The sequence below is a fragment of the Ranitomeya variabilis genome, chromosome 1 (genome assembly GCF_051348905.1).
Source record: "Ranitomeya variabilis isolate aRanVar5 chromosome 1, aRanVar5.hap1, whole genome shotgun sequence".
In the NCBI taxonomy this organism is placed as follows: domain Eukaryota; kingdom Metazoa; phylum Chordata; class Amphibia; order Anura; family Dendrobatidae; genus Ranitomeya; species Ranitomeya variabilis.
This window is the reverse complement of record NC_135232.1, coordinates 475,378,035-475,392,132: the sequence shown is the minus strand read 5'-3', so window position 1 is coordinate 475,392,132 and position 14,098 is coordinate 475,378,035. Positions and strand designations below refer to the sequence as shown.

The window sequence follows — 14,098 nt, the reverse complement described above, 5'->3', positions numbered from 1 at the left end:
GCATTATGAGGATTCAGAAGTATAAAGTTACATAGAATTTAGGTTTTATTTTGTTAAGCTTTGTTGCTACTTGTCTGTAGTATTGCAATATTATTATTTTGATATTATACTTATTAAATCTTATATAGCAGTATTATTAGTATTATTAGAAATATTGGTCTTGTAATAAATCTTGATTTCCTCCATCCAGGGTAATATTCTAATATACTCCACCTGGTGTTCGGGCGTGGGGACATCATGGGCCTCTGTGATTTCAAATGCCAGGGCTGAATTTCAGTCCCAGTCCATCCCTGCTGACAGGTTAAGAATTGAAAAGATAGAATAGATGTATACACATAGAATACATATATACAGTGCCTAGCGAAAGTATTCGGCTCCTTGGAACTTTTCAACCTTTTCCCACATATCATGCTTCAAACATAAAGATGCCAAATGTAAAATTTTGGTGAAGAATCAACAAGTGGAACACAATTGTGAAGTTGAACAAAATTTATTGGTTATTTAAAATTTTTGTGGAAATTCAAAAACTGAAAAGTGGGGCGTGCAATATTATTCGGCCCCCTTACTTTCAGTACAGCAAACTCACTCCAGAAGTTCATTGTGGATCTCTGAATGATCCAATGTTGTACTAAATGCCTAATGATGATAAATATAATCCACCTGTGTGTAATCAAGTCTCCGTATAAATGCACCTGCTCTGTGATAGTCTCAGTGTTCTGTTTGAAGCACAGAGAGCATCGTAAGACCAAGGAACACAACAGGCAGGTCCGTGATACTGTTGTGGAGAAGTTTAAAGCCGGATTTGGATACAAAATTTTTTCCAAAACTTTAAAACATCCCAATGAGCACTGTGCAAGCGATCATATTGAAATTTAAGGAGTATCATACCACTGCAAATCTACCAAGACCCGGCCGTCCCTCTAAACTTTCATCTCAAACAAGGAGAAGACTGATCAGAGATGCAGCCAAGAGGCCCATGATCACTCTGGATGAACTGCAGAGATCTACAGCGGAGGTGGGACAGTCTGTCCATAGGACAACAATCAGTCGTACACTGCACAAATCTGGCCTTTGTGGCAAGAAGAAAGCCATTTCTCAAAGATATCCATAAAAAGTGTTGTTTAAAGTTGGCAACAAGCCACCTGGGAGACACACAAAACATGTGGAAGGTGCTCTGGTCAGATGAAACCAAAATCAAACTTTTTGGCAACAATGCCAAATGATATGTTTGGCGTAAAGGCAATACAGCTCATCACCCTGAACATACCATCACCACTGTCAAACATGGTGGTGGCAGCATCATGGTGTGGGCCTGCTTTTCTTCAGCAGGGACAGGGAAGATGGTTAAAATTGATGGGAAGATGGATGGAGCCAAATACAGGACCACTCTTGAGGAAAACCTGTTGGAGTCTGCAAAAGACCTGAGACTGGGACGGAGATTTGTCTTCCAACAAAACAATGATCCCAAACATAAAGCAAAATCTACAATGGAATGGTTCACAAATAAATGTATCCAGGTGTTAGAATGGCCAAGTCAAAGTCCAGACCTCAATCCAATCGAGAATCTGTGGAAAGAGCTGAAAACTGCTGTTCACAAACGATCTCCATCAAACCTCACTGAGCTCGAGCTGTTGGCCAAGGAAGAATGGGCAAGAATTTCAGTCTCTCGATGTACAAAATTGATAGAGACATACCCCAAGCGACTTACAGCTGTAATCGCAGCAAAAGGTGGCGCAGCAAAGTATTAAGTTAAAGGAGCCGAATAATATTGCACGCCCCACTTTTCAGTTTTTGAATTTCCACAAAAATTTAAAATAACCAATAAATTTAATTCAACTTCACATTTGTGTTCCACTTGTTGTTGATTCTTCACCAAAATTTTACATTTGGTATCTTTATGTTTGAAGCATGATATGTGGGAAAAGGTTGAAAAGTTCCAGGGGGTCAAACACTTTCGCAAGGCGCTGTATATGCATATATATGTCAGTGACACACATATATATATATATATATATATACATATATATATATATATATATATATACACTCACTGGCCACTTTATTAGGTACACCTGTCCAACTTCTTGTTAACACTTAATTTCTAATCAGCCAATCACATGGCGGCAACTCAGTGCATTTAGGCATGTAGACATGGTCAAGACAATCTCCTGCAGTTCAAACCGAGCATCAGTATGGGGAAGAAAGGTGATTTGAGTGCCTTTGAACGTGGCATGGTTGTTGGTGCCAGAAGGGCTGGTCTGAGTATTTCAGAAACTGCTGATCTACTGGGATTTTCACGCACAACCATCTCTAGGGTTTACAGAGAATGGTCCGAAAAAGAAAAAAAATCCAGTGAGCGGCAGTTCTGTGGGCGGAAATGCCTTGTTGATGCCAGAGGTCAGAGGAGAATGGGCAGACTGGTTCGAGCTGATAGAAAGGCAACAGTGACTCAAATCGCCACCCGTTACAACCAAGGTAGGCCTAAGAGCATCTCTGAACGCACAGTGCGTCGAACTTTGAGGCAGATGGGCTACAGCAGCAGAAGACCACACCGGGTACCACTCCTTTCAGCTAAGAACAGGAAACTGAGGCTACAATTTGTACAAGCTCATCGAAATTGGACAGTAAAAGATTGGAAAAACGTTGCTTGGTCTGATGAGTCTCGATTTCTGCTGCATGGGGTCTAAGGGGTATCGTTTCTCCTTATGGAGAGTGACATACCATCTCTGGCTTGTCAAGGTAAGGAGGCTTATTTGCCGTACAATGCTCCTCTAGGAATTTAAATATGCAAATTGCCTCTTCTGAGAAAAAGAGGACTTAAACTCTACAGCGCCACCTATTGGAAGTAGCGATCCTACAAGTCACAATCAACCCTTTAACGAGTCGTGCAATATGACTTAGGATAAAAGCCAAATCAGTATCTCAATTCGCAGACACGGTGTTTCGGGCTGTTGGCCCTCGTCAGTGCGAAGCATGAGAACTGATTTGGCTAGGTGAGAGGCTCTGGACATGGGGTCTAAGGGGTATCGTTTCTCCTTATGGAGAGTGACATACCATCTCTGGCTTGTCAAGGTAAGGAGGCTTATTTGCCGTACAATGCTCCTCTAGGAATTTAAATATGCAAATTGCCTCTTCTGAGAAAAAGAGGACTTAAACTCTACAGCGCCACCTATTGGAAGTAGCGATCCTACAAGTCACAATCAACCCTTTAACGAGTCGTGCAATATGACTTAGGATAAAAGCCAAATCAGTATCTCAATTCGCAGACACGGTGTTTCGGGCTGTTGGCCCTCGTCAGTGCGAAGCATGAGAACTGATTTGGCTAGGTGAGAGGCTCTGGACATGGGGTCTAAGGGGTATCGTTTCTCCTTATGGAGAGTGACATACCATCTCTGGCTTGTCAAGGTAAGGAGGCTTATTTGCCGTACAATGCTCCTCTAGGAATTTAAATATGCAAATTGCCTCTTCTGAGAAAAAGAGGACTTAAACTCTACAGCGCCACCTATTGGAAGTAGCGATCCTACAAGTCACAATCAACCCTTTAACGAGTCGTGCAATATGACTTAGGATAAAAGCCAAATCAGTATCTCAATTCGCAGACACGGTGTTTCGGGCTGTTGGCCCTCGTCAGTGCGAAGCATGAGAACTGATTTGGCTAGGTGAGAGGCTCTGGACATGGGGTCTAAGGGGTATCGTTTCTCCTTATGGAGAGTGACATACCATCTCTGGCTTGTCAAGGTAAGGAGGCTTATTTGCCGTACAATGCTCCTCTAGGAATTTAAATATGCAAATTGCCTCTTCTGAGAAAAAGAGGACTTAAACTCTACAGCGCCACCTATTGGAAGTAGCGATCCTACAAGTCACAATCAACCCTTTAACGAGTCGTGCAATATGACTTAGGATAAAAGCCAAATCAGTATCTCAATTCGCAGACACGGTGTTTCGGGCTGTTGGCCCTCGTCAGTGCGAAGCATGAGAACTGATTTGGCTAGGTGAGAGGCTCTGGACATGGGGTCTAAGGGGTATCGTTTCTCCTTATGGAGAGTGACATACCATCTCTGGCTTGTCAAGGTAATAGGTAATAGGTGGCGCTGTAGAGTTTAAGTCCTCTTTTTCTCAGAAGAGGCAATTTGCAGATTTCTGCTGCGACATTCGGATGGTAGAGTCAGAATTTGGCGTAAACAACATGAAAGCATGGATCCATCCTGCCTTGTATGGAGCATCTTTGGGATGTGCAGCCGACAAATCTGCGGCAACTGTGTGATGCCATCATGTCAATATGGACCAAAATCTCTGAGGAATGCTTCCAGCACCTTGTTGAATCTATGCCACGAAGAATTGAGGCAGTTCTGAAGGCAAAAGGGGGTCCAACCCGTTACTAGCATGGTGTACCTAATAAAGTGGCCGGTGAGTGTATATATATATATAACTTTATATTTCATAGAGGTTATTAATATCTGCCTTCAGTCATTGGCTTTCCCTCTCTGGCGCAGAAAATTTTGCGGGAGCCCACGCCAGTTTTTCCCGTGAAAACATTCTTTTATTAAATACATACAGGTCCCAAATTTTACACCCACATACTACTAACAGTTCTAGGCACTGACATCTATAAATCTAACTGTTCTGTATGGATTTACTGTATGTAAACCATGCCTCCTATCCTGTCGGCTTCTGCAATGATTTTACAGAAGCTGACAAATTAATTATCGGCTATTCTGCTGTCTAACTCTCTATGAAATATAAAGATATATTTATGTGTGTCACTGACATACGGTATATATATATATATATATATATATATATATATATATATATACACACCTATTCTACGTGTATAGATCTATTCTATCTATTGTATATACATTACGCGGCATCTGCCGGCTTTTAATCTATATATATATGTGTGTGTTTTGAAGATTATTTGTTTTTAAAACGTTACATTTGTATTTTACAATGTGATTTTAACATGAGCCCTAACATGAGGAGGCGGTTCTCAGGGTTCCCGTCCAGCCATCTCAGATTATTGGTGTGGCCAATGTCCCTGCTAATGGATTCTCACCAACTATACTTCCATTACTGTATTTGATGAAAAAAAAATTAGTAAATAAAATGAAAAAAAAAATGAATAACAGGAAAAGGAGAAGTCATGGGTGTTCTGACTGTAAAAGTAAACTAGACGGCTACACTATTTTTCAAGCATTTCAAAACTGGGAGTGTATAAATAAATAGAAAACTGATCCTAAAGTGATATTGCCTTTAAAATCATATATAATAAGATAAATCATTTGTTGGGTATGTTCACACAATGTCTTCTACAGGTGGATTTTGCCTGGAAACTTCTTGAAAAAGCACTCAATAAATGTTAAAAATAATGAACATGTGTACTGCAATGTAAAAATGGCTTGCTGTGCATATGTTCTATTTTTTTATCTTCTTTTAACCACTTAAAGTTTCGCAAGCTGTGGGCTCCAGGTGTAAAAGTCTCATTGGGCCCCTTTAAGTATTGTTGGCACCACATAGTCCTCCATACAGTATTACATTTACCACATAGTCCTCCATAAAGTATTGTGTGCATCATATAGTTCTGAATACAATATTATGGGCATTGCATAGTCCTCCATACAGTATTATTGGCACCTGCTCCCTTCAGTTGAATGGGCACCATATAGTCCTCCTTACAGTATAATCAACTGCATATATTGCTCAATACAGTATATCTGAAATGTTGGCCTACTGAAATGTATGTTCAGTAAATGCACTCAATACTTGGTTGGTTCTCCTTTTTTTTCACCACTTAGATAAAGCATAACCTAGACATGTTAGGTGTCTATGAACTCGTAATGACCTAGAGAATCACAATGGCAGGTCAGTTTTAGCATTTAGTGAACCTAGCAAAAAATCCAAACAAAAAATACGCATGGGATTGCACCTTTTTTCCCCATTTTCTAGTACACGACATGCTGAAACCAATGATGTCGTTCAAAAGTACAACTCGTCCCGCAAAAAATAAGCCCACACATCGCCATATTGATGGAAAAATAAAAAAGTTATGGCTCTGGGAAGGAGGGGAGCGAAAAACGAACATGGGAAAAAAGAAAATCCCAAGGTCATGAAGGGGTTAAAAGCAAAGAAGTAACACATAACTGCATTATCCCTTTATACACAGTAATTTTTTTCAGCTTTCTTTCACAATTGCAGAAAAACCTTAATTTGTTACACTCTTTGATATCATTGGCCTGCCTGTTGACTTCAATACTAATGCAAAAACTTTAGCACTTATTTGTAGTTTAGAGCCTAATTTTAGCAGGTTTCTCTCATAAAATAAATTACAAGGTTACTTATTTTCATGTGCACTAGTGCTTTATGAAATACAAATTAAAATGACAGATTTAAAGAAATATATAATGCAATCATTTAGCATGTGGTTTGGGAAGTGTTTTACAGTTATCAGAGAACAATAAAGAAAATATATAGTTTCCTCTTTTTATATGGAATTCAAAACTATTTCCAAAACCAAAGGTGCACATGCTTTGTATGCAAATCTCCAGCACAAGGAAACCTGCAGCTCCATTTTATGTAGGTAGAGGGCAGTCTTGTGCTATCTGATGACAGTGTTATGCAAAATAATCAATTTTATCATTGGGATTCATTGGCTATAAACATAAATGTATTTATTTCATTGTAATAATGGGTAACATTGTAATACATTGTTTTTAATTTTCTTAGATTTTGTATTTTTCTTTTCTCTTTACAGGTCATCATGCTAACACAAATGGATGCAAACACCATAGAGGAAGCTCTAAATAATGCCAGTGTTAAGATTGGAGGTAAACATTCTACATTATCATTCAGATATATGTTTTATCTACGCAGCACTAGTAAGGCAAAATATTATAAGCTGGTGCAAAGCCTACCAGGCAAAGCCAAGCCTCAATATATCCAAAAAAGATGAATGCAGCACTCCAAAAGTCCAAAATATAGTGGTTTATTGTCCCATCATGTCCTGACATGATGGGTCAATGATAGATAGATAGATAGATAGATAGATAGATAGATAGATAGATAGATAGATACCGTAGATATGGGATGGAAAGATAGAAGATAGATAGATATGGGAGAGATAGATAGACATTATATACACGTGATTTTTATTTTGTGCATGTGTATAGAATTGTGCATTTGCATTTGTAAATGTGACTATTTTAAAAACATACTCACAACTTGCTCCTGCTATTATTAATTTAATTGTTATTATTTTATATAAATACACAATAGATAGATAAACACAAAATATGGTGTTAAATAGCCCCTTTCTTACTTTGAGGTCATAACTAAAATATTTGAAATTGTCTTGTATCGTTTCTAAACTGTTGTTTGCCATTGTGACAGGTTTAAAAGCAACTGTCTTATATCCAGCTACTAAAAATATATTTCTGGACACCACAGATGTGCTACACAGGTCAGTCAGAATTCCATATATTGAGATTGTTTGAAGTAATATAGATCAAATGTTAAGCTAGCTTCATCCATGTGTTACATCACCTGGAGGTGAATCAAGGTTTTCCTGCATCCGGGGCTGTAGCGTAGCTACCGGGGGGCAGAGGAGGCGGTCGCCCAGGGCCCCGCGCTCTCAGGGGGCCCACCCGGAGCTACGCTACAGCAGGCGCTCGGAGCAGCGGAAGAGCCAGGAAGAAGAGAGGTGAACAATCAGTGCTCTTTTTTGGCCAAGATGAAAGTAACGCGAGGGTCACGGGAAAGGCAGCAGTACATATGTGTCAATATCCCAACAGCCAACACTTACCTGTGTCCACCTTGATTACTACTCTCCATCTCCTCCTCCTCCATCTCTTCCTTCTCATTCCCTTCCTCAGCCCATCCACGTAGAAGAGACAGGACGCAACTTGTGTGGGTACTAGCCTCTATTGCGCTAGCAACCAGCTGTTCTTCCTCCTCAGCCTCCACCTCCTCTTTGTTACCCAAGCCAACTTGAGGAAGTGGACGCTGAGGTGGCATACCTTGACCAGAAGTTCTTGCAAATCTGGGTAGGTTTTCAAAAACTGCTGAACCACCATGTTTAGCACATGGGCCAAGCATGGTAAATATGTGAGCTTGCTAAGAACAGCCGCCATGAGGTTACTACCATTATCACACACAACCATGCCTGGCTGTAGGTTCAGCGGCTTGAGCCACAGATCTGTCTGGTCTGTTATTCTTTTCAATAACTCTGCCGCAGTGTGTGGTTTGTGTTGCATGTATGCCACTCAGTACATGAAGGTGATACAAAGGAAACATGAGTTCAATTGGAATCCTGCTCAGAGCAACCATTAATTATAATTCTTCACAGTCGAAGGGAGGTAACGGTTTACAGGCACACAGCTATGACACAGTTCTGAGATGAAGTTGATCACAAGGGTTTTATTCAACCTTCTTTTCATCACACAGAATCACTTCTCTTCATTCAGTGTTACATCAACATATATGAAAGTCTCTTTACAGATAACTTTTCTTCACAGATAACTTCTCTTCACATACAGTGCTTTAACCTAAGGAGAACTGTACCTTGCTACCTTGCTCATGCAGTGAGGTGGGGGGGAGGGGAGGAGTCCAGTGGGGGGGGGGCGAGCTTATAAAGATGCTTCTGGCTGTCCTGACTGCTTCTATGATTATAGAAATCACTTCCCTGGAAAAACTGGTCTATACAGCTTGTCTGACTTCAGTCTGACAGTAGACTCTCTAAAACACCTTACTCTTGGATGTCCAGGAAACAACAACAACAACTTTCCCAGTATCCCCTGGGGCTGAGCTGACCACTCAATTTCTGCTATCACCATTTTAACCCCTACAATAATTGCTGGATGATTCTAAATCAACAGTGCAGCTTATATCTGTCACATTTGTCTCCTAGACAAATTAGCTTCAGCAGAGCCTGTTGCCGCTTTGCTGAAGCAGTGCTGCAGAGCTTCCAACTTCCGGCTGATGTGGATGACTCGCTCTGAGATAACAAATCAGAGCTGAAGGATGAGCAGGAGAGGGTGTAGGAGGTGGAGGTAAAAGTAGTGCCTGCAATCCTCGACGTCGGTAACACATGTGCCATGTCATGGTTGGACTCTGTCCCAGCCTTCACAATGTTCACCTAATGTTCTGTCAGGGAAATGTAGCGTCCTTCACCAAAAGTGCTTGTCCATGTGTTGGTCATTAAGTATACAATCCCAGTAACGGCGTTGATAAGGGCACAAGTAATGTTCCTGGACACATGCTGGTACAACGTGGGGACAACACACCAGGAGAAATAGTGGCGGCTGGGGACTGAGTACCAAGGGTTCTCTGCCACTATGATTCGCAGAAATCCTCCATGTCTACAAGCCTAAACAGCAACATTTCCACTGCAAACAGCGTGAAAATGTGCCCGTTTAGCATTTGGGCCTGTGGGTGCCTGGGACCTTTCCTTTGCATTGCAAGGCCCAGACTGGAGACAGCTGATTGCCATACTAGGACAAGTTTTTGGAAGTGCCTGATGTTGATACCTCATAATGTGCAATGAAAAATGCAGGGCATCTGTGCCAGTGTCATGGACAGGGGAATTGCAAAGCACCTAACACAGGGGAAGAGTGAGTGGTGTCACCCGCTGGAACCAATTGTAGACCCAGGCGTTAGGTCCACCGAGTCGGGTGCTTAGATGACATGTGCTTGATCATGCTGGTGGTGGTTAGGTTCTCAGTGATCAGGCCCCTGCTAATCTTGGCACGACACAGGTTGCAAATGACCATTTTTTTGTCTCAGAAAACTCTTTAACTTCTTTCCGACATTGGATGTAATAGTATGCCAATGTCAGACACCCTCCCTTTGATGTGGGCAGTTGGAGCGCCCCAGACGCAGGGCCTCGGGGTACTCGGTACCGGGTCTCTCTGTCTCGGTCCTGGGGTTGTCACGGTGGCTAGACCCGGTCCGTGACCCTGCTAAGGGGCGTCCAATGAAAGGTGTGATGGTGGTGCATGGTGCAAGGTGCAATGAATAACAAGGACACAGGGTTGCAGTCTCTTTACCTCTTTACTGAAGGCTTCAGGATCCTCAATCCAGAGTACTGTTAACAGGGCTGGCTGAGACCGGCCGGTCCGAAGGCACATCCAGAGTTCCCCTTGCAGGTGGAAATCAGTGCCTACCTTCTAGCGCCTGTGTGTTGTAGTACCTCCCTGCTGAGCACCACGGGATAGTCCTCACAACTGTTGTGTCTGTTTCTGATAGTATTGTGTCTGTTTCTGATGTTGTTTCTCACAACTCTCTCTCTGATGTTCTTCTCCGTCCCCCAGATGATATGGATAGGATGCACCCGTATGACGGGAAGGCCTGGAGTTCTTCCGGGACCCTAGCGTCGCCCCTCTCCCACAGTTGCCCCCTATGTCTTCTTAGGTGATTTAGGTGAGACAGCCAACCTAAAATTAACTGTCCTGCCGCTGTTTGAAGTAATGCTTGGAGCCCAATACTTCCTCGGCGTTCCAGCCACCGGCTACGCGCCTCAGTAGGATGTTGCCTCAATCTTACGGCACGACTCCTACTGGCTTTTATCTCCTTTTTGCTGCGATCTCGTTTCTCACTTCTCCACAATAAACTTCTCCTCTCTTCCTTTCTTAGGATGCCACCGCAACGGGTGCAGGCGTGGCTCCGTAACGTTCTGTTCTGTTCGCTAGGTCACTGTCAGGATCCCACCCCTGACAGAGACCCCCCTGAATCTTCCCCCTGCAACACCCTCTGCCACAAGGTGTTGTCTGGATCCAACCCAGTCAGCTTCTGACTAACTTCCTATCTAGCCCCCAGTTTTACCCAAGTGTGAGGAGTGGCCTAATACATAGAACCCTTTGCTCCCCCTGGTGGCTGGAGTGTGAAATGTAGTGTGTGACTGTGATACCTGGTCAGGTGAACGTAACATCACTCCCCTTAGTGGCAGAGCAACATTACTGCAACGACCAGATCTCTGGGGCGCTGCACATTTAACATGTACTTCCGGCAATCGCGATGAAAATCAGCTTATCAGTGACCCAGGTCATGTGATCGCTGGTCATTGATGGGTTGGCGTGACAACCAGAGGTCTCCTGCAGACCTCTATGGTTGTCACTGCCAGATTGCTATGAGCACCGCCCGGTGATCGGCACACCTAGCAAGTGAGTAATTCACCCCCCTTTCACCCCATTCAAAATAAAACAATAAAAAAATCAAACATACACAGATTTGGTATCGCCACATTCAAAATCGCCCGATCTATCAAAAAAAGAGATTAAGCTGATCGCTAAACAGCATAGCGAGAAAAAAAGCAAAAACGCCAGAATTACAATTTTTTGGTCACCGCGACATTGCATTAAAATGCAATAACGTGCAATCAAAAAATCGTATCTGCACCCAAACGGTATCATTAAAAAGTCAGCGCGGAAAAAATAAGGTCTCACCCAACCTGAAATCGCAAAACAGAGACGCTACGGGTATCGGAAAGTGACGCAATATTTTTTTTTAACAAATCTCAGAATTTTTTTTCACCACTTAGATAAAAAAGAACCTATACATGTTCGGTGTCTATGAACTTGTAATGACCTGGAGAATCATATTGGCAGTTTTAGCATTTAGTGAACATAGTAAAAAAGCAAAAGAGAAAACAACTGTGAGATTGCACTTTTTTTGGAATTTCACTGCACTTGGAATTTTTTTCACGATTTCCAGTACACAATATGTTAAGACCAATGATGTAGTTCAAAAGTACAACTCATCTCGCAAAAAACAAGCCATCACATGGCCATAGTGACGGAAAAACAAGAAAGTTATGGCTCCTGGAAGAAGATGAAAATGAAAACAAAAATACCTCCAGTCATGAAGGGGTTAAAAAAGTCCCAGACTGGGGAACACCTAACTGTTTCATGGAGAAATTCACGAGTGTCGGTGCTCTGCAGAACAGTTGCCCACCTTCTCCGTCTGGTCATCCCAATGCTTCTTCCTTCGTGTTTCGGTGCTGCCAATCCCTCCCTCAGCGCTGCTGGCCTCGCGCTGCACACCAGCTTCCCAGGTTGGGTTGGTGACATCGTCATCCACCACCTCGTCTTCCACCATCGTAACCTTGTCCTCATCACTTGGTGACTTACCTGATTTATGGACAGCTGTGGCTCATCATCATCTACCTCCTTAGACAAAATTTGCCATTCCTCTGCATCATCTTCTTGTGACTGTGACTGCTCTAAGTTTTGTGCATAACTTCACAGCATCTCCTCCTGTCCTTCTTGGATCATGCAGGGTGAGAGGCCACAATCAAGAAATTATGTTGTAAAGATCTCCACCTTTCTCGATCACCTCACTACCTGGCTACTTCATTTCCTCTCTGCTGACATCCCCACTATCATCATGGGTGACTTCAATATCCCTATTGACACTTCCACCTCAGCTGCCTCTAAAATTTATCGCTGACTGCCTCCTTTGGCCTCACTCAATGGTCCTCTGAGGCCTCTCACAAAGATGGCCACACGCTGGACCTCATCTTCACCCTCCTCTGCTCCCTTACTAATCTCACTAGCTCACCTGTTATGGTTCTCAATGGCAAGAGAACATAGCCCAGCAAACATAAGAACTAGCTCTTGGAAGGATGGAAACTAAACTGACCATGAACTAAACCTGCCGCACAACTAACAGTAGCCGGGTAGCGTAGCCTGCGTTTTATCCCTAGACGCCCAGCGCCGGCCGGAGGACTAACTAATCCTGGCAGAGGAAAATATAGTCCTGGCTCACCTCTAGAGAAATTTCCCCGAAAGGCAGACAGAGGCCCCCACAAATATTGGCGGTGATTTTAGATGAAATGACAAACGTAGTATGAAAATAGGTTTAGCAAAATTGAGGTCCGCTTACTAGATAGCAGGAAGACAGAAAGGGCACTTTCATGGTCAGCTGAAAACCCTATCAAAACATCATCCTGAAATTACTTTAAGACTCTAGTATTAACTCATAACATCAGAGTGGCAATTTCAGATCACAAGAGCTTTCCAGACACAGAAACGAAACTACAGCTGTGAACTGGAACAAAATGCAAAAACAAACAAGGACTAAAGTCCAACTTAGCTGGGAGTTGTCTAGCAGCAGGAACATGCACAGAAAGGCTTCTGATTACAATGTTGACCAGCATGGAAGTGACAGAGGAGCAAGGCTAAATAGCGACTCCCACATCCTGATGGAAACAGGTGAACAGAGAGGATGATGCACACCAGTTCAATTCCACCAGTGGCCACCGGGGGAGCCCAAAATCCAATTTCACAACAGTACCCCCCCCCTCAAGGAGGGGGCACCGAACCCTCACCAGAACCACCAGGGCGATCAGGATGAGCCCTATGAAAGGCACGGACCAAATCGGAGGCATGAACATCAGAGGCAGTCACCCAAGAATTATCCTCCTGACCGTATCCCTTCCATTTGACCAGATACTGGAGTTTCCGTCTGGAAACACGAGAGTCCAAGATTTTTTCCACAACGTACTCCAACTCGCCCTCAACCAACACCGGAGCAGGAGGCTCAACGGAAGGCACAACCGGTACCTCATACCTGCGCAATAATGACCGATGAAAAACATTATGAATAGAAAAAGATGCAGGGAGGTCCAAACGGAAGGACACAGGGTTAAGAATCTCCAATATCTTGTACGGGCCGATGAACCGAGGCTTAAACTTGGGAGAAGAAACCCTCATAGGGACAAAACGAGAAGACAACCACACCAAGTCCCCAACACAAAGCCGAGGACCAACCCGACGCCGGCGGTTGGCAAAAAGCTGAGTCTTCTCCTGGGACAACTTCAAATTGTCCACTACCTGCCCCCAAATCTGATGCAACCTCTCCACCACAGCATCCACTCCAGGACAATCCGAAGATTCCACCTGACCAGAAGAAAATCGAGGATGAAACCCTGAATTACAGAAAAAGGGAGATACCAAGGTGGCAGAGCTGGCCCGATTATTGAGGGCAAACTCCGCTAAAGGCAAAAAAGCAACCCAATCATCCTGATCTGCAGACACAAAACACCTCAAATATGTCTCCAAGGTCTGATTCGTCCGCTCGGTCTGGCCATTAGTCTGAGGATGGA

At 43.1% G+C, this 14,098-nt stretch overlaps 1 protein-coding gene across 5 annotated transcripts in view; it reads left to right on the top strand.

The window, feature by feature from the left end:
• The window catches only part of SHOC1 (shortage in chiasmata 1), a 549,593-nt gene that overhangs the window by 322,705 nt on the left and 212,790 nt on the right, over positions 1-14,098 (top strand). For all 5 annotated transcript variants that reach the window (XM_077251003.1, XM_077251012.1, XM_077251020.1 and 2 more), the window contains 2 exons: positions 6,755-6,827; positions 7,390-7,459. In XM_077251003.1, the coding sequence (XP_077107118.1) occupies positions 6,755-6,827; positions 7,390-7,459 (143 nt within the window). The remainder of the gene's footprint in view (positions 1-6,754; positions 6,828-7,389; positions 7,460-14,098) is intronic.